This window comes from Plutella xylostella, chromosome 17 (genome assembly GCF_932276165.1).
Source record: "Plutella xylostella chromosome 17, ilPluXylo3.1, whole genome shotgun sequence".
NCBI classification, from domain to species: domain Eukaryota; kingdom Metazoa; phylum Arthropoda; class Insecta; order Lepidoptera; family Plutellidae; genus Plutella; species Plutella xylostella.
In genome coordinates this window covers 3,098,104-3,119,795 of record NC_063997.1, presented here as the reverse complement: position 1 = coordinate 3,119,795, position 21,692 = coordinate 3,098,104, and the positions used below count along the sequence as shown (strand labels likewise).

Here is a 21,692-nt window from a genome sequence, read left to right as displayed (position 1 = left end):
AATCAAGCCAAGCCCTTAGAAATGTCATTGATGTCACCAACAAAAATCTGCGTGCACTGTCTTCACTCGGTGAACCAGTGGATAATTGGGACACCTTAATTATCTTCATCATGACCAAAAAATTAGACCCCTCGACCAACAGGCAATGGGAAGAGTTCAAAAATTCAATAAACTCTTCACCATCTTTAAAACAATTCACGTCATTTTTGTCGAATAGGGCAGATCTAATCGAAACTTTAAACGACAACAGCAAGTTCGTAAATAAAAACAAGTCGTCATCATCATCATCAGCCACAACTATTAGTTCCCATCAGGATTCCAATAAACAAATAAAAAACTTTCATTCAACAACAAAACATAAACAATTTCAACATAAAAACAAATGCCCTATGTGCTCACAGATGCTCATTTTCTATTCACTTGTGAATCTTTTAGAAAACTCGACATTGAGGCAAGAATAAAGAAAGCTTCTGAGAGCAATGTTTGTATGAATTGCCTCAGGCCAGGTCATTCTGCAAAATCATGCACGTTGTCTCATTGTAAATATTGCAAATATAGGCACAACACCCTGCTTCACAGGGAAGTATTTCAAGATAATGACAACGGTGACAATGTAGCATTGTCCACCAACATTATTTCTTCTCCAACATCCGCATGTAACAGAGGTATTGTCCTGCTTTCCACAGCTATGGCGAGAGTTGCCGACGTCGATGGGAACCTGCACTCTGCTAGACTTCTCCTAGACAACGGGAGCACCTCCAACTTCATCACCCAAGACCTCTGTGGCAAGCTGGGCTTGGTAAGACGCAGCACCAGCTCCACCGTCTCAGGTATAAATGATCAAGTTTCTAGCTCCTCTGAAATGTGTGACGTAACTATTTATTCTTGCGTGGGTGACTATAGGACAAACATAGGTTGTTACATTCTACCTAAAATCACAACTGCTCTCCCTGGCTCTTACATAGACACACAGTCGATTCCCATACCGCCAGGTCTTCAGCTAGCAGATCCTACCTTCAACATACCTTCAGTTGTTGACATCTTAGTTGGCGCTGAAGTATTTTGGGACGTCTTAGGTTCCAACTCAATTAAGCTAGGTCATAAACAACCTAACTTGCAATCATCACAATTCGGTTGGCTTATATCAGGGTGTGTACATACATCAATGAATCGTCATCAACCCCCAGCATGTCACTTTCTTTCGACTGAAGAGTCAGACCAACTTACTCGTTTTTGGGAGTTGGACTCGGTACCTGCCGGAAAGTGTTTCTCCAATGAGGAACAAGCCTGTGAGGAACTCTTTCAGAAAACCACACGTCGCGACGATAATGGTCAATTTGTGGTAACGATACCGTTGAAAGACTCGCCTGAAAGCCTAGGTGACTCTTATACAATGGCTCAGCGTAGATTCTACGCCTTAGAGCGCAAGCTGGAGCGCGATTCTCTTTTAAAGGACAGATATTTAAAATTCATGCATGAATACATCGCTCTTGATCACATGTCAGAAAATACATTGCATCATTCTTCTGATAAAAAATACTACATGCCACATCATGGGGTGGTTCGAGAGTCCAGCACCACCACAAAATTGAGAGTCGTGTACGACTGCTCAGCCCGTACCAGCTCAGGCAAGTCTTTCAACGATATCCAGATGGTAGGGCCAACAGTTCAGGACGACTTGCTATCAATCTTACTGCGATTTAGGCAACATAAATTTGTTGTAACGGGCGACGTCGAAAAAATGTACCGTGCAGTTTTAGTAGAGCCTCATCAGCGCTCGTTACAACAAATATTATTCAGATTCGACAGATCCGAGCCCTTAAAATCCTACACTCTTAAAACTTTGACTTATGGAACAGCTGCAGCCGCATATCTCGCAACCAAATGTTTAACGTCACTCGCAGACCAGTCTACAGAACCAGCAGTAAGAGACTCTCTCAAGCACGATTTTTACGTAGACGATTTCTTAAGCGGAGGAGACACAGTAGACTCAGTTGTCGAGCTATGCAATGGGGTTGTTCAGACGCTCGGATCAGCAAAATTTAATCTTAGAAAGTGGCAGTCGAACAATAAATCAATATTAGAATCAATTTCAAATTTTGACAAACACAACATAGAAAAAACCCTTAACTTAAATGATGCTTCCCCCAGTAAAACTCTTGGCCTGTATTGGGATTCTAATTTAGATAACTTGTTTTTTACAATTGAATTGACTGTCCCAAACAAAATTACAAAACGTACCATACTATCAATTGTTAGCCAGGTCTTTGACCCCATGGGCCTAGTAGGACCATGTGTGGTACTGGCTAAAATGCTCTTACAGCATCTGTGGATTCAAAAATGTGATTGGGACTCTAGCGTTCCCACAGACATAAAACTTAAATTCAATGATTTTATTCAGTCACTTCCAGCTCTTAATTCCATCCGAATTCCTCGCTGGGTCCTATGTGACTCTTCAGTTTTAATTGAATACCACACCTTTACAGACGCTTCTGAAAAGGCATACGGGGCGTGTGTCTATGTAAGAGCAGTAGCAGTCGACGGCTCCGTCAGTGTTCGCCTGCTAGCATCAAAACACAAGGTTTCACCCATCAAAGCATCCACGATTCCTCGCCTAGAGTTGTGTGGCGCGTTGTTAGGCACACGTCTCTACCTTAAGGTACGCCAGTCACTTACCCTTCCTTTGAGCCACTGCTACTTCTGGTGCGACTCTACCATTGTGCTGGGATGGCTGTCTGCGTCACCGAGTAGACTCAATAGTTTCGTCCGCAACAGAGTGAGCGAAATTCAAGAAGCTACGATCAACCAGACGTGGAGCTACGTGCCGTCTAAAAGCAACCCGGCTGATTTAAACTCACGGGGGATGAAAGCTGATTCCATTGGCTCTTCAACTCTTTGGTGGTCAGGTCCCGATTTCCTCAAACATAAAGAAATCGATTTTCCCCCATCTCCCCTCTTACAAAATCTTGTACTGCCTGAAGTTGTGATGCACGCGGATGTTGCAGATGAAACAAATGACTGCAGCTCTAATAATTTAATTTCTGCCCTCATTCATAAATCTTCATCAATAACAAAGTTAATCCGAGTTATTGCTTACGTACTCAGATTCATTCAAAATTGTAAATCCAACCCTAAAAGCTCAGGCTCTTTAACATCTTCAGACCTTCAGTCAGCAAAGACCCTTATCATCAGATCTGCCCAACAGGAAATGTTTCCTGATGAATACAAAATCCGTAAAAATAATCAAAGCCTGCATAAGAAAAACAGATTAATTAGCCTTTCTCCATTTATTGATTCACAGGACATAATCCGTGTGGGTGGTCGCTTAGATAACTCACACTACACTTATGATGTTAAGCACCCCATACTACTTGGCAGTAACCATCATTTAACCAAACTCATATTCGAAGCCATGCACAAATGTTTGTTCATGCTGGACCTCAAATATTATTAGCCAACATACGACTTAGTTACTGGCCATTAAATGGTAAAAACCTTTCTAAGAAGATCGTCCGCCAGTGCGTACGTTGTGTACGCTTCAAGTCACAACCCATCCAAATCAAAATGGGAAATCTACCTACCGACAGAACACATCTTGAGTTCCCACTCTTAAATGTAGGAGTAGATTATGCCGGGCCAGTGCTGATAGCAGACCGCAAAGGTAGAGGGTGCAGATTGCACAAGTCTTATATCTGTGTGTTTGTCTGCTTTGCAGTCAGAGCCGTCCACCTGGAGCTGGTGTCCGACCTCACTAAGGAGGGATTCCTCGCAGCCTTTTCCCGTTTCACGGCTCGTCGTGGCAAATCTCGACGCGTCTACTGCGACAACGGCACCAACTTCGTCGGAGCGTTCAACGAGCTCACACGTCTTCTTGAAAGTTCCTCCAAAGATATAGAGGCAGATATTGCCAATCATGGCATCGATTTCAAATTCATTCCTGCCTACTCACCCCACTTCGGGGGTTTATGGGAATCAGCCGTAAAATCCACCAAACATTTGCTTCGTAGAGTACTTAATCTCACTCATTTAACATATGAAGAGCTCTCCACATGTCTGATTCAGATAGAGGCTATTTTAAATTCCAGACCCTTGACGCCTCTATCCTCCGATCCTTCTGATCTTTCTTACTTGTCCCCTGCCCATTTCCTAATTGGACGGCCACTCACCTCAGTCCCTGGTCCTCAGGTCGCCGACGTCAACCTTCAGCAACTTGAGCGTCACGAGAGGATTGAGAAGTTGCGTCACCATTTTTGGCAGCGTTACGCTAACGAATATGTATCTCTTCTCCAGCAACGCACAAAATGGCAGACAGATGGACAAGACTTGAAGACCGGCACCATGGTCTTGATCAAGGACGTGAACCAACCCCCGCTACTCTGGCTGCTGGGAAGAGTGACCGACGTCAAGCCGGGTCCTGATGGCCGCAGCCGAGTCGCGGAGATCCTGACAAAGAAGGGGACCATCACAAGGGCATACAACAACATATGCCCCCTTCCTGTTTCAACTTCTTGAAGACACAGCTCTTCAACCCGGGGAGTATGTTCCGACCGGAACGCCTACACCTACAACCTGCCTACATCGCCTCGGGGATCCTCGGCAATCTTCGTGCCTCCACCACTCGCGCGATGCGAGCTCCGAGACATCGCGGCGCGGCACACACACTCGCTCAGCTCTCTGCGACCGCGCAACATAAATTTCTCGGCCTTTTGCACAATCAGCGCCTATTTTAATTAATACAGTTTGTCTAAATTCTATCTGAGTTTCATTGAAGAAGTTAGGAAATCCCAGAAGCATAGCACCAGGAGCCTAACACTCAACTAATAACTGAATCTAGATGCTTATCTATGTTTATCTAATTTAAAATGCATATAACAATTATTTCGCGTCCAGACGCGATACTAGTATAGCACTAACGTTTCATATTATACACAATAACAAATCCACATTTCGACAGTCGTGTTATGTCATACAACCACAACAAGCAAGTTTATTAATCGCAAAGAACTCTGAATTAGTTTTACAAATACAAGCGAGTAGATAATTAATTAAAAAATTGCTTATCTAAAAAGAAAAACATACTTTCCATACAGATTCGTGATTGTTTTTTATACTTAATCCCACTTTTCCGCAGCACTGCCTGCCCAGTGACGCATAACATTAATGAAAAACTGAAATTTTCCTCACAATTCCTGAGGGATAATCCTCTTACAGTCGAAGCTAAGAACAAAACTGGGACGCCCTCCGTTTCGCTGCAGTTTTCAGAGTAAATTCCCGCCGGCCGTTATCATTCCGCTAAAAGCAGTGTTATGTTACACACATTTTATATCTTCTGGCAATGATGTTGTACACCTAGTGAGGTCGGTTGGCATATAAATTTTATTTTAATTTTCCTGACTTAATATTTTACTAAAGATAAAACTCACGATACAACGGAACTAGCTCTTTCTGTCACCGTGGTTAAAGGGTTAGCTGGTTCAGTTTCATTAATGCCAATAAATTACTGGCAACAGTGGCAACGAGATTATTGACCTACCTATACAGTTTCCCAGTTTACTTTGAAGGTACACGGAAGGAGACTCTTGTTGTATCATTTGTTCCTTATTATTTTAAAAGGACAATCGCACTCTGACTAGTCAGCGACTACCTGAACAATCTCTTCACCATGTTGATAAACCCTAGGTCTAGTTTTCGTCACCGACTCACTAACTTGTGGTTTATCTTGTCTACCTACATTTTATTTCATGTATTAAACCCACGACTACCGCATTAGTTCCTATATTGTTGGGTAAATTACCTTCACCATTCATTAAATTGAATTATTTCATTTTTCATTGAAACTAAGCACGCCTTCAGTCTTTCCGGGAGTTCTTTTATTTTTAGTTATGAGGTTTTTTCTTGTTCATTTTTTCATGATATTAAAGTCTTTATTGTAGTCTCATGTTATGGAAGTTCCTGGTATTGTTAATAGAATACAAACGTGATTTAATGTTTTTTTTGTATGTACAACGTATTCGAAACTCATGTTTCTGGGGCTGTTGGGGAATTCATAATTTTATCGATGTATTGTTGTTATATTGCTTCGTTAGAGTTATTTTTATTACATAAAATATTATTCGTAGGATAACTTGGTGTGGTGTCCGAGAAACATTGCACAATGTGTAAATTTATAATGCTCCCGATAAGTGAAAACGCATGAACAACTGGTATTTTGGGAATGGCTGTTTTGAGAGGACGTTTCGAAAGTTAATAATGGGAAGTAGATAGGTACTTAATAAAAAACGATCCATTTCATTGCTGGGACATTCACACTGTGTTCACTCACCCATTCACCCATTTAAACATAAAACGCTTAAAAAATAGGGGCAAATTGTGTAATAAGTGGGTGGTTTTCCAATGAATCTGAAAGTGCAATATGCATAATGGAAAACTATTATTATTCGAAATGAAACCTTATGAAAACGACAATTACAGTTCAAATTGCTTCGGTGCGGAGCGCACCAACATTGCTGTTTTTTATTATTTGCGTTAGTTTTAATTAAAACGAGATTTCTTTACACTTCGTAACGGCAAAGGGTTTCGGTAGTAATGGGAAATGACGAATACATTTCGGGAAAACGTACACGCAAATGTGAGGTTATCCGTCAGAGGACTAAGGACCGACATAGCTGTCAAAATATGCAAGCTGAAGTGGCAGTGAGCTGGTCATATCTGCCGAAGAACCGATAACCGTTGGGGTAGACGGGTTCTCGAGTGGAGACCAAGAACAGGCAAACGCAGCGTGGGACGCCCTCCTACCCGCTGGACTGACGACCTTAGGCGGGTGGCGGGTAGTAGTTGGATGAGGAAGGCAGAGGACCGAGCGTTGTGGCGCTCCTTGGGAGAGGCCTATGTCCAGCAGTGGATGATTATTGGCTGGTGATGAAATGTTAGTATTTCCTTTGTCCGTACAAGAGAACTTTGGTGACTGCACAGATTTATCTTAGGTAAAATAACACATCTAAAAACTATGTAGTCTATGAATAAAAAAAATAAAAAAATCGTGATATTATCGTTACATCTTGCCAATACACAGCCCATTAAATTTATCTACCTACTAATTAGGTAGGTGTATACGTATTTTATTTGAAACCAAAATTTCCAGTATTCTTAACCGACCATACGGGTAGGTCCCGTACAAAAGATTTAAAAAAATAGAATGAAACCAATGCTGAAATTAATATCCCTACTGACCGAAGTCTTAACTATTTCAGTGACATATGATTATTAACGCAACCTTTTTGTTCGCCATTACTTAGTACAGTTGAACACATCTTCAAGTTTTATGAACCATTAGACGCGTCGCATTCCCTTCAAGTTCCTCGGTAGATGGATGTTGCAGTCTCAGTGACAAATGGATGAGAGAGTGCAGGGCGCGGACACCGCACCGCTATGGGAATATGGCGCCCCGTTTCTGAACAGAGAACGGCAAGTTAAGCAGAACTTACGTAGTAACTAAAGTGGATTTTTACATACTTTTCATAGAGGGTAAACAATCTTACTGTGTTTAATCTAAATATTACTATACAAATATTGAATATACAAACCATTTTTGCTAGCAAGTATTTAATTCAGCAATAATGCAAGCAAGCTTATGTTTTATACCTAGTTTTAAAACAAATTCAAATAAAAATACACCCCAAGATTGTTGTCATTTTATGACTATTATGAAAAAAGCAGTATACTGCCAGCTCAGCCAATTACTTTTTACAAAAAAAAACATTTTCGTTTATCCCTAATCCGAAATATTGTAAGCTAAACACTATCAATACGCGACGCGAACCCGACGTAATCTAAGGTCAGACGTGACCCCGAACTCGCTGGACCAAATAACAATTTAGGCAGAGATTTCTGCTGATATTTTCTTTCGCTATAAACAGTTATGAGCTCCGAACTCCGACGCCCGTTTCAGTCACGTGCTAGGGTTTTCTCCCGAAAATCACCTTCGTACAGTATAGTGGAAGACATCACCAGTGTAAGGGCTGCCATGCATAAACACGATACGATGTCGCGTCATAAAAACGTCTCCTGCACACTCGCAGTTGTTCAATAGAAGAGAACGGGGGAGAGGTACGACAGACTGGCAGAGCCCTAACACTTCTTTGGCTTTTCTACCCTACGAATATAAACTTGATTGCAAAGTGAAACGATAAATGAGTCCTCCACTGTACCGCAGCCTTTGCTTGTGGTGCCTAATCCAGATATTGTATTTAGAAAATCTATGTGATTATGAATAGTGTGAGTAATTCATGACATTGCGGTACAGAACAATGTAATTTATTCGGTTAATGTATCACGACACTAGTGCTGGATGGGATCCTGGAACCTGGAATCCCTATTATTGGTATTGAGAAAACATTGCGTCTGACAAATAACATAGATCGACCCCGAATTCATAGAACTAACTATGAGTTTACAAAAGGCTTGCAAAGCGTCAACAAGATAGGACTTTGACACAAACAATAAACATACTCTTGTGTTTCGATTTATGAATCTATTTATGAATAATTTTGCATTTCGACTGTACTAGAAATGTATGCTTTCAAAATTGCTGCAATTTATTGTATTGTACTTTTTTGAAATCTCCACGATAAGTGTTGTTGGAGGGTTCAGAATATTAAACAGTTACGCTATTAGCGACCAGTAAAAGTGGAAGAGTTTTTTGTTCATCTTTGTATTTTAGTAGTCTTTGTAGTAAAGTTGTAGCACATAAATATCGAATATGTTGACTTCCTTTTGGATTAAAATCCTGTTTTCCAACGCTTGTACCTTCGTATACATTTCACATCAACCGAAGCAGTCTGAAACCTTCACTCACTCACTACACCTGTCAAACACAGGAAACTCCATTTAATCCTATTCTGATTAAATTTCAGCAACTCGAAATAAACTGTGCGATCCAACCATTCAAATGGAAACGCTAAAATATAGTTGGAAATATATTTGTCTTTTTCCTCGCATGGTCGATTCACTTTGACGCGGCCTACTCAGCCGAGAACGCGACTTATTTCTGATTCAAATATTGTATCGATGTCAAAACCTGCATGAATTCAACCTGTATTTATAAAGATTGAAAAAAATTGAGCCATTATAAGTTAGATACGTGTTATTGTCTATGCGTGTCTATTCAACGTAGCTTAGAAACGGACGTATCAGTTTTTACGCGGTGTTTAACTGTTATCTCGTTAGTTGTATTTTTTATGCACTCACGACTGTAATCCCTGAAGGGGTAGTAGCTCACAAGCGAGCCACCCACTTTTAGCAGCACATTTGTACTCACGTGATAGGTTGCAAACCATATCGCCATTTTTTTTTGTATTTTTTATCAGTAGATATGTTTTTTTTCAATAAATAATAACTGGCTTTAAAATTGTAATATGTTTGAGAGGCACTCGGCATAAGCTGCTTACTGAGGTATATGGCAAGAATTCCAACATGCAATTGGCTTCACTGAAGCTTCACTGACAATCGTTGAAATTGAGTAGGGACGCAGTTTTTGCAATAATAAAAAGGTCTTGTGCAGTGATATTTAATGTATAGGGGTAGGTACTTTTAATTATAACGCCTTAATTGTGAAAAGATGGTATCAGGGTCAGGTTTATAATTATAAGGGTTTCTTATTCGGTCTAGGATAATGAAACACAACAATGATAAACAGTCATACCTGTAAAACATCTCAGTACTTTTATTTTTATTTTTTAATACTTTGATTATGCTTATTTATTTATTAAAGTGTACATACTATATATAGGTTTTACAGTTAATGTCCCACAAAACTGTTTATATACAGTTTGTCTGTGGAATCGCAGTCTCTTTAAATTATTTATATAAAACTAATGAGGTTGGTAATACATAATCTTAATATTAATGAGAACAATTTGAATATCGAAGTAACACAGGAAATTATCCAGCTATTTTCCTCCCACCTACTCGACCTCTCAATATGACAGGCGTTCTGTATTCAGTCGACGTAAACATTGATGTGAAATAAGACTCACTTTGTATCTTCATACATAATTTAAAGGACTCACCTACGCTTGTTTTCCGATATGTTAGACGTTTGAATTAATAAAAATACTCCACGTAGGCGCGTGGTTTCACTGCCTTTTCGTCCTAGCGATCGATTGGACCATGATATGGACCTATAGTCTCTGGACTTTTTTCTCTCGTTGTCTGACGCCTATTCGGATCACGAATGCTGTATTTTTCATAGGTTAAGTGATCATCCCAATGAAACAACGTGGAATTTACTTTCATGCTACCTAATTTAAACTATCTATTCTATTCTATTCTATTCTCTGTGGGGGTGTAAGTACCTGCACCTGGCTCTCTCGAATGGAACCTTTGTGCATATCCCCAAGGTCTAAACTGCCTTCCTAAGCTTGGACCATTTCCCACCACGCTGGTCCAGTGCGTTTTGGTGGGTTCACATATCTAGATTGATGTGCTAAATCTAGATATGTAGGTTTCCTCACGATGTTTTCCTTCACCGTAAGAGCGATGGTATACATTGTACCACAGAATAATAACTAGTACCAGGTACAGAAGTCCATCTTCGCAATGGCTATAAAAGAAATATGACTCCATCCCATAAGCAATAAGATCTAATTTAGATCGCGCTCCAGCCGCACACGTTTTTATTTACTTACCTACCAATTTATTTTTGAGGGAATATGCGCCTTATTTCACTGGACTACGGTGCATAATAAGTTATACGTGGTTATACGCATTGAAAAATAAGCTACCTTAGGGTTGCCTCAGCACCACAGACTACAACGTTTACTAAGCAACGGACTGAGTTTGTAAAAAGAATGTCATGATATTAAAACAAAATAATTTGAATTTAGAATACAAAGCTATTCCAAACTTTTTTTCTATTGGAAATAACCAGTAAAAAATATGACAATTTCATAGTTAAGATATTTTGAAGTACATAAAATATGTATGAATCTAAGTAGGTACCTAAAACATTTAATTTTGTGAAAACATGTTTTTTTTTCGTTATAATTTATATTATGGATATAATTTATATTATGATACAGAACGTGTTAGTTTCGTTAAGCACTAATCCCACTCAGCGCACATTTTATAATCGATTCATTAATACATTTTGAAGGTAGTTGTGTCTGTAAATTTAATACTATAACGAAAAAAAAATTGGAATAGACTTTGTTCAACATGGAGAAAAAAAGGGTTTGTAGTTCGGATTAATTTCATTTCAAATAAGGAACGTAGAAGAAATCAATAAAATACTTAGATTAGTTTTACCTGTCAGCATCTTTTGGTAATCTAAAAAAAAAATTGGATCACGATCCGTATTTAAGCAATTAAATACGGCACAGTATTTTTTGCTGCTTTTTTTCTTTTTATGTACGGTGGCCTGCGCCTAAAAGTATACAGGCGGAGATTTAAAATAGCGGTCCCTGATGATGATTGAACCAGCTACATCTGTTATAAATCCGGGGACGTGTTGTGTGTGATGTGTGTAGCAGTGGTATTTATGTGGATGTGCTTGAGCAGCATGTGAGCTTGAGATCGCTATTTTAAAAACTCCGCCTGTATACTTTTAGGCGCAGGCCACCGTACATTTTTCTATTCATAAATTTTAATAAATACCTAAATACGACATTTATAAAATAGTACGAAATAGGAACAAATAGCGCGCGCGTGTATCGTCTTCCGTTTGCGGCAGCCGACTAGATTCGCCCCCTCGAGGGGGCAGGCGCCAGTGGTTTTAGGTGGCTTTCACAATTGATGTGGTGTTGTCGTAATTTCCCTATCATAAAGGATTTCCATCGTAGTAATTTTCAATGTTAATTAAACAGGAACATTAGTGCCAGATGACTAACCACGCGTTTGGAGAGAGCATTTCGGGGAAATTGAAATAAAGGGCTTTGACACCGTTTTAGACCCTGCTTACTATAAATTACGTTTGTACCTGTAAATGTTTATTATACACACTAGGTATAGATTCATAATAGTGAATATTAAGTATATATAGTAAGTATATACATAATGAAAGGGACACATCTTAAAATTTAACAGTAATAGTTATAGTTAATCATAGAAAGACTATTAGTATATTATTATATCCAATGATACAAAATCACAGGAATTTTCATGGTTCTAGATTATTCTCAAGCTAACGAAAAAACGCCTCTTTTTTCGAAAGGCGTTTGTTTTTAGGAAAGCTTTCAGTACAATGTACCTTCCGAGATTCTGTTATACATAATAACTGTTCCGACCGGAACGCCTACACCTACAACCTGCCTACATCGCCTCGGGGATCCTCGGCAATCTTCGTGCCTCCACCACTCGCGCGATGCGAGCTCCGAGACATCGCGGCGCGGCACACACACTCGCTCAGCTCTCTGCGACCGCGCAACATAAATTTCTCGGCCTTTTGCACAATCAGCGCCTATTTTAATTAATACAGTTTGTCTAAATTCTATCTGAGTTTCATTGAAGAAGTTAGGAATTCCCAGAAGCATAGCACCAGGAGCCTAACACTCAACTAGTGGTCCTTCGTAATACCTACGCGAAAGGACCGAGAAGATTCGACTGCGTTCGTCGTCGCTAGTGGACTTTGGACCGTGCCACGTTCGCCGAGACAACTTGGAGCTTGGAGAACACCTGAAGGACGGTCTACCCTGAGGGACTTTGGTACACTGAGTGAGTCCGTTCCATATCCTTATATTCCTGTCATTTTTTCCCCATCCATTTTTCCAGGAATTTAAAATATTGCTATACGGATCAGGCATATCATTGATCTCTTCATAAGCTTATTATCATAAATAGATACTTATAGCATATTTACACATCAGCTGTTCATTCATAATAGCAATAAAATTCAACGCACTTAAAAACCCATTAGCACCTTTTGTTCGCTTATCAGCTAGCCGTCGTCAATGTCAAGGTTAAGCGTGTTTTATGGCTTGTATTGAATAACATTCTCCAGTTATAGATACACACAAATACATTTATTGTATGTATTATTCACGTAACTTGCTTATTAAAACATCTTTTTTTGTGTAGAATTGCGAAATACTTTGTTATTTATACTTGTCTTGAATCGTATAACGTGGCTTGTTACGTAATACGTAAATTCCTTTAGACATTTATTTGTGCATTTCTCTTAGTTATACATTAATAACAGCTGTCTTACCATACCTATAGTAGGTTTATTAATATTTGTGGCTTATTTTTTTTTCACGCTCTTTATCGTACACTTACAGTGTTACTCATCTTAGGTACTTCTTTGTATGTGAGTAACTTAACTTATTTGCTTAACTTTTAACTGCTTAATCCCGCCTTTCTTATAGCTTAGACATCTTTCTTTTGCCTTAAATCTTCATTATGTCTGTCGCTAAATTGGGGGAGCTTGTTAAGAAGCGTGGAAGCTACAAAGCAAAAATGACTCAGTTCATGACCTTTTTAAAACTAATGCCTGATAGTGGTCATTCTCTTACTCCATCCCAGGTATTAGAATTAGAAATGCGTGTCAGTAGATTGGAAGTGCTGTATAGTGAATTCGACGCGTTACAGACGGAGCTGGAGCTTTTGTCGGAGGACGTGGACGAGCGGTACAGCGAGCGCGAGCAGTTCGAGACGCAGTACTACGCGCAGCTGTCCCGCGCGCGCGAGCTGCTGGCCGCCGCGCCCGCCCCCGCCGCCCCCGCGCCCAGCCTGGACGGCGCCCGCTCCAGCGGCTCTGGTTGCAAGCACGACTTCGTGAGACTTCCCAAGATAGACTTACCTCACTTTGACGGCGACTATCAGCACTGGCTCCAATTCCGAGATACGTATATTTCTCTCATACATAATAATAGTTCCATATCAAACATTAACAAATTCCATTATCTTCGCGCAGCATTGAAAGGTAGTGCATCAATTATTGTGCAAAGTTTGGACTTAACGGAGGCGAACTACGACATTGCTTGGCAGTTACTCAGCGAACGGTACGACAACACTCGCCTTCTCGTCAACAATCACGTCCAGGCTCTGTTCAATGTTGAACCTATCCAACGGGAATCAAGCCAAGCCCTTAGAAATGTCATTGATGTCACCAACAAAAATCTGCGTGCACTGTCTTCACTCGGTGAACCAGTGGATAATTGGGACACCTTAATTATCTTCATCATGACCAAAAAATTAGACCCCTCGACCAACAGGCAATGGGAAGAGTTCAAAAATTCAATAAACTCTTCACCATCTTTAAAACAATTCACGTCATTTTTGTCGAATAGGGCAGATCTAATCGAAACTTTAAACGACAACAGCAAGTTCGTAAATAAAAACAAGTCGTCATCATCATCATCAGCCACAACTATTAGTTCCCATCAGGATTCCAATAAACAAATAAAAAACTTTCATTCAACAACAAAACATAAACAATTTCAACATAAAAACAAATGCCCTATGTGCTCACAGATGCTCATTTTCTATTCACTTGTGAATCTTTTAGAAAACTCGACATTGAGGCAAGAATAAAGAAAGCTTCTGAGAGCAATGTTTGTATGAATTGCCTCAGGCCAGGTCATTCTGCAAAATCATGCACGTTGTCTCATTGTAAATATTGCAAATATAGGCACAACACCCTGCTTCACAGGGAAGTATTTCAAGATAATGACAACGGTGACAATGTAGCATTGTCCACCAACATTATTTCTTCTCCAACATCCGCATGTAACAGAGGTATTGTCCTGCTTTCCACAGCTATGGCGAGAGTTGCCGACGTCGATGGGAACCTGCACTCTGCTAGACTTCTCCTAGACAACGGGAGCACCTCCAACTTCATCACCCAAGACCTCTGTGGCAAGCTGGGCTTGGTAAGACGCAGCACCAGCTCCACCGTCTCAGGTATAAATGATCAAGTTTCTAGCTCCTCTGAAATGTGTGACGTAACTATTTATTCTTGCGTGGGTGACTATAGGACAAACATAGGTTGTTACATTCTACCTAAAATCACAACTGCTCTCCCTGGCTCTTACATAGACACACAGTCGATTCCCATACCGCCAGGTCTTCAGCTAGCAGATCCTACCTTCAACATACCTTCAGTTGTTGACATCTTAGTTGGCGCTGAAGTATTTTGGGACGTCTTAGGTTCCAACTCAATTAAGCTAGGTCATAAACAACCTAACTTGCAATCATCACAATTCGGTTGGCTTATATCAGGGTGTGTACATACATCAATGAATCGTCATCAACCCCCAGCATGTCACTTTCTTTCGACTGAAGAGTCAGACCAACTTACTCGTTTTTGGGAGTTGGACTCGGTACCTGCCGGAAAGTGTTTCTCCAATGAGGAACAAGCCTGTGAGGAACTCTTTCAGAAAACCACACGTCGCGACGATAATGGTCAATTTGTGGTAACGATACCGTTGAAAGACTCGCCTGAAAGCCTAGGTGACTCTTATACAATGGCTCAGCGTAGATTCTACGCCTTAGAGCGCAAGCTGGAGCGCGATTCTCTTTTAAAGGACAGATATTTAAAATTCATGCATGAATACATCGCTCTTGATCACATGTCAGAAAATACATTGCATCATTCTTCTGATAAAAAATACTACATGCCACATCATGGGGTGGTTCGAGAGTCCAGCACCACCACAAAATTGAGAGTCGTGTACGACTGCTCAGCCCGTACCAGCTCAGGCAAGTCTTTCAACGATATCCAGATGGTAGGGCCAACAGTTCAGGACGACTTGCTATCAATCTTACTGCGATTTAGGCAACATAAATTTGTTGTAACGGGCGACGTCGAAAAAATGTACCGTGCAGTTTTAGTAGAGCCTCATCAGCGCTCGTTACAACAAATATTATTCAGATTCGACAGATCCGAGCCCTTAAAATCCTACACTCTTAAAACTTTGACTTATGGAACAGCTGCAGCCGCATATCTCGCAACCAAATGTTTAACGTCACTCGCAGACCAGTCTACAGAACCAGCAGTAAGAGACTCTCTCAAGCACGATTTTTACGTAGACGATTTCTTAAGCGGAGGAGACACAGTAGACTCAGTTGTCGAGCTATGCAATGGGGTTGTTCAGACGCTCGGATCAGCAAAATTTAATCTTAGAAAGTGGCAGTCGAACAATAAATCAATATTAGAATCAATTTCAAATTTTGACAAACACAACATAGAAAAAACCCTTAACTTAAATGATGCTTCCCCCAGTAAAACTCTTGGCCTGTATTGGGATTCTAATTTAGATAACTTGTTTTTTACAATTGAATTGACTGTCCCAAACAAAATTACAAAACGTACCATACTATCAATTGTTAGCCAGGTCTTTGACCCCATGGGCCTAGTAGGACCATGTGTGGTACTGGCTAAAATGCTCTTACAGCATCTGTGGATTCAAAAATGTGATTGGGACTCTAGCGTTCCCACAGACATAAAACTTAAATTCAATGATTTTATTCAGTCACTTCCAGCTCTTAATTCCATCCGAATTCCTCGCTGGGTCCTATGTGACTCTTCAGTTTTAATTGAATACCACACCTTTACAGACGCTTCTGAAAAGGCATACGGGGCGTGTGTCTATGTAAGAGCAGTAGCAGTCGACGGCTCCGTCAGTGTTCGCCTGCTAGCATCAAAACACAAGGTTTCACCCATCAAAGCATCCACGATTCCTCGCCTAGAGTTGTGTGGCGCGTTGTTAGGCACACGTCTCTACCTTAAGGTACGCCAGTCACTTACCCTTCCTTTGAGCCACTGCTACTTCTGGTGCGACTCTACCATTGTGCTGGGATGGCTGTCTGCGTCACCGAGTAGACTCAATAGTTTCGTCCGCAACAGAGTGAGCGAAATTCAAGAAGCTACGATCAACCAGACGTGGAGCTACGTGCCGTCTAAAAGCAACCCGGCTGATTTAAACTCACGGGGGATGAAAGCTGATTCCATTGGCTCTTCAACTCTTTGGTGGTCAGGTCCCGATTTCCTCAAACATAAAGAAATCGATTTTCCCCCATCTCCCCTCTTACAAAATCTTGTACTGCCTGAAGTTGTGATGCACGCGGATGTTGCAGATGAAACAAATGACTGCAGCTCTAATAATTTAATTTCTGCCCTCATTCATAAATCTTCATCAATAACAAAGTTAATCCGAGTTATTGCTTACGTACTCAGATTCATTCAAAATTGTAAATCCAACCCTAAAAGCTCAGGCTCTTTAACATCTTCAGACCTTCAGTCAGCAAAGACCCTTATCATCAGATCTGCCCAACAGGAAATGTTTCCTGATGAATACAAAATCCGTAAAAATAATCAAAGCCTGCATAAGAAAAACAGATTAATTAGCCTTTCTCCATTTATTGATTCACAGGACATAATCCGTGTGGGTGGTCGCTTAGATAACTCACACTACACTTATGATGTTAAGCACCCCATACTACTTGGCAGTAACCATCATTTAACCAAACTCATATTCGAAGCCATGCACAAATGTTTGTTCATGCTGGACCTCAAATATTATTAGCCAACATACGACTTAGTTACTGGCCATTAAATGGTAAAAACCTTTCTAAGAAGATCGTCCGCCAGTGCGTACGTTGTGTACGCTTCAAGTCACAACCCATCCAAATCAAAATGGGAAATCTACCTACCGACAGAACACATCTTGAGTTCCCACTCTTAAATGTAGGAGTAGATTATGCCGGGCCAGTGCTGATAGCAGACCGCAAAGGTAGAGGGTGCAGATTGCACAAGTCTTATATCTGTGTGTTTGTCTGCTTTGCAGTCAGAGCCGTCCACCTGGAGCTGGTGTCCGACCTCACTAAGGAGGGATTCCTCGCAGCCTTTTCCCGTTTCACGGCTCGTCGTGGCAAATCTCGACGCGTCTACTGCGACAACGGCACCAACTTCGTCGGAGCGTTCAACGAGCTCACACGTCTTCTTGAAAGTTCCTCCAAAGATATAGAGGCAGATATTGCCAATCATGGCATCGATTTCAAATTCATTCCTGCCTACTCACCCCACTTCGGGGGTTTATGGGAATCAGCCGTAAAATCCACCAAACATTTGCTTCGTAGAGTACTTAATCTCACTCATTTAACATATGAAGAGCTCTCCACATGTCTGATTCAGATAGAGGCTATTTTAAATTCCAGACCCTTGACGCCTCTATCCTCCGATCCTTCTGATCTTTCTTACTTGTCCCCTGCCCATTTCCTAATTGGACGGCCACTCACCTCAGTCCCTGGTCCTCAGGTCGCCGACGTCAACCTTCAGCAACTTGAGCGTCACGAGAGGATTGAGAAGTTGCGTCACCATTTTTGGCAGCGTTACGCTAACGAATATGTATCTCTTCTCCAGCAACGCACAAAATGGCAGACAGATGGACAAGACTTGAAGACCGGCACCATGGTCTTGATCAAGGACGTGAACCAACCCCCGCTACTCTGGCTGCTGGGAAGAGTGACCGACGTCAAGCCGGGTCCTGATGGCCGCAGCCGAGTCGCGGAGATCCTGACAAAGAAGGGGACCATCACAAGGGCATACAACAACATATGCCCCCTTCCTGTTTCAACTTCTTGAAGACACAGCTCTTCAACCCGGGGAGTATGTTCCGACCGGAACGCCTACACCTACAACCTGCCTACATCGCCTCGGGGATCCTCGGCAATCTTCGTGCCTCCACCACTCGCGCGATGCGAGCTCCGAGACATCGCGGCGCGGCACACACACTCGCTCAGCTCTCTGCGACCGCGCAACATAAATTTCTCGGCCTTTTGCACAATCAGCGCCTATTTTAATTAATACAGTTTGTCTAAATTCTATCTGAGTTTCATTGAAGAAGTTAGGAAATCCCAGAAGCATAGCACCAGGAGCCTAACACTCAACTAATAACTGAATCTAGATGCTTATCTATGTTTATCTAATTTAAAATGCATATAACAATTATTTCGCGTCCAGACGCGATACTAGTATAGCACTAACGTTTCATATTATACACAATAACAAATCCACATTTCGACAGTCGTGTTATGTCATACAACCACAACAAGCAAGTTTATTAATCGCAAAGAACTCTGAATTAGTTTTACAAATACAAGCGAGTAGATAATTAATTAAAAAATTGCTTATCTAAAAAGAAAAACATACTTTCCATACAGATTCGTGATTGTTTTTTATACTTAATCCCACTTTTCCGCAGCACTGCCTGCCCAGTGACGCATAACATTAATGAAAAACTGAAATTTTCCTCACAATTCCTGAGGGATAATCCTCTTACAGTCGAAGCTAAGAACAAAACTGGGACGCCCTCCGTTTCGCTGCAGTTTTCAGAGTAAATTCCCGCCGGCCGTTATCATTCCGCTAAAAGCAGTGTTATGTTACACACATTTTATATCTTCTGGCAATGATGTTGTACACCTAGTGAGGTCGGTTGGCATATAAATTTTATTTTAATTTTCCTGACTTAATATTTTACTAAAGATAAAACTCACGATACAACGAAACTAGCTCTTTCTGTGACCGTGGTTAAAGGGTTAGCTGGTTCAGTTTCATTAATGCCAATAAATTACTGGCAACAGTGGCAACGAGATTATTGACCTACCTATACAGTTTCCCAGTTTACTTTGAAGGTACACGGAAGGAGACTCTTGTTGTATCATTTGTTCCTTATTATTTTAAAAGGACAATCGCACTCTGACTAGTCAGCGACTACCTGAACAATCTCTTCACCATGTTGATAAACCCTAGGTCTAGTTTTCGTCACCGACTCACTAACTTGTGGTTTATCTTGTCTACCTACATTTTATTTCATGTATTAAACCCACGACTACCGCATTAGTTCCTATATTGTTGGGTAAATTACCTTCACCATTCATTAACTTGAATTATTTCATTTTTCATTGAAACTAAGCACGCCTTCAGTCTTTCCGGGAGTTCTTTTATTTTTAGTTATGAGGTTTTTTCTTGTTCATTTTTTCATGATATTAAAGTCTTTATTGTAGTCTCATGTTATTTTATGGAAGTTCCTGGTATTGTTAATAGAATACAAACGTGATTTAATGTTTTTTTTTGTATGTACAACGTATTCGAAACTCATGTTTCTGGGGCAGTTGGGGAATTCATAATTTTACCGATGTATTGTTGTTATATTGCTTCGTTAGAGTTATTTTTATAACATAAAATATTATCCGTAGGATAACTTGGTGTGGTGTCCGAGAAACATTGCACAATGTGTAAATTTATAATGCTCCCGATAAGTGAAAACGCATGGTCAACTGGTATTTTGGGAATAGCTGTTTTGAGAGGATGTTTCGAAAGTTAATGGGAAGTAGATACTTAATAAAAAACAATCCATTTCATTGCTTGGACATTCACACTGTGTTCACTCACCCATTCACCCATTTATAACATAAAACGCTTAAAAAAATTGGGGCAAATTGTGTAATAAGTGGGTGGTTTTCCAATGAATCTGAAAGTGCAATATGCATAATGGAAAACTATTATTATTCGAAATGAAACCTTATGAAAACGACAATTACAGTTCAAATTGCTTCGGTGCGGAGCGCACCAACATTGCTGTTTTTTATTATTTGCGTTAGTTTTAATTAAAACGAGATTTCTTTACACTTCGTAACGGCAAAGGGTTTCGGTAGTAATGGGAAATGACGAATACATTTCGGGGAAAACGTACACGCAAATGTGAGGTTATCCGTCAGAGGACTAAGGACCGACATAGCTGTCAAAATATGCAAGCTGAAGTGGCAGTGGGCTGGTCATATCTGCCGAAGAACCGATAACCGTTGGGGTAGACGAGTTTCCGAGTGGAGACCACGAACAGGCAAACGCAGCGTGGGACGCCCTCCTGCCCGCTGGACTGACGACCTTAGGCGGGTGGCGGGTAGTAGTTGGATGAGGAAGGCAGAGGACCGAGCGTTGTGGCGCTCCTTGGGAGAGGCCTATGTCCAGCAGTGGATGATTATTGGCTGATGATGAAATGTTAGTATTTCCTTTGTCCGTACAAGAGAACTTTGGTGACTGCACAGATTTATCTTCGGTAAAATAACACATCTAAAAACTATGTAGTCTATGAATAAAAAAAAAACGTGATATTATCGTTATATCTTGCCAATACACAGCCTATTAAATTTATCTACCTACTAATTAGGTAGGTGTATACGTATTTTATTTGAAACCAAAATTTCCAGTATTCTTAACCGACCATACGGGTAGGTCCCGTACAAAAGATTTAAAAAAATAGAATGAAACCAATGCTGAAATTAATATCCCTACTGACCGAAGTCTTAACTATTTCAGTGACATATGATTATTAACGCAACCTTTTTGTTCGCCATTACTTAGTACAGTTGAACACATCTTCAAGTTTTATGAACCATTAGACGCGTCGCATTCCCTTCAAGTTCCTCGGTAGATGGATGTTGCAGTCTCAGTGACAAATGGATGAGAGAGTGCAGGGCGCGGACACCGCACCGCTATGGGAATATGGCGCCCCGTTTCTAAACAGAGAACGGCAAGTTAAGCAGAACTTACGTAGTAACTAAAGTGGATTTTTACATACTTTTCATAGAGGGTAAACAATCTTACTGTGTTTAATCCAAATATTACTATACAAATGTTGAATATACAAACCATTTTTTATAGCAAGTATTTAATTCAGGAACAATGCAAGCAAGCTTAT

The 21,692-nt window shown here is 40.6% G+C and overlaps 2 protein-coding genes across 2 annotated transcripts; both read left to right on the top strand.

Moving 5' to 3' along the window:
* Window positions 1-576: 576 nt before the first annotated feature.
* Window positions 577-4,512, top strand: LOC105387823. The gene is made up of 3 exons (XM_048626870.1): window positions 577-830; window positions 3,716-3,897; window positions 4,291-4,512. The coding sequence occupies exons 1-3, from the start codon at window positions 689-691 to the stop codon at window positions 4,510-4,512; spliced, it is 546 nt and encodes a 181-aa protein (XP_048482827.1). The 5' UTR covers window positions 577-688.
* Window positions 4,513-14,641: 10,129 nt separating this feature from the next.
* On the top strand, window positions 14,642-18,577 carry LOC125489791. The gene is made up of 3 exons (XM_048626865.1): window positions 14,642-14,895; window positions 17,781-17,962; window positions 18,356-18,577. The coding sequence occupies exons 1-3, from the start codon at window positions 14,754-14,756 to the stop codon at window positions 18,575-18,577; spliced, it is 546 nt and encodes a 181-aa protein (XP_048482822.1). The 5' UTR covers window positions 14,642-14,753.
* Window positions 18,578-21,692: the final 3,115 nt, after the last annotated feature.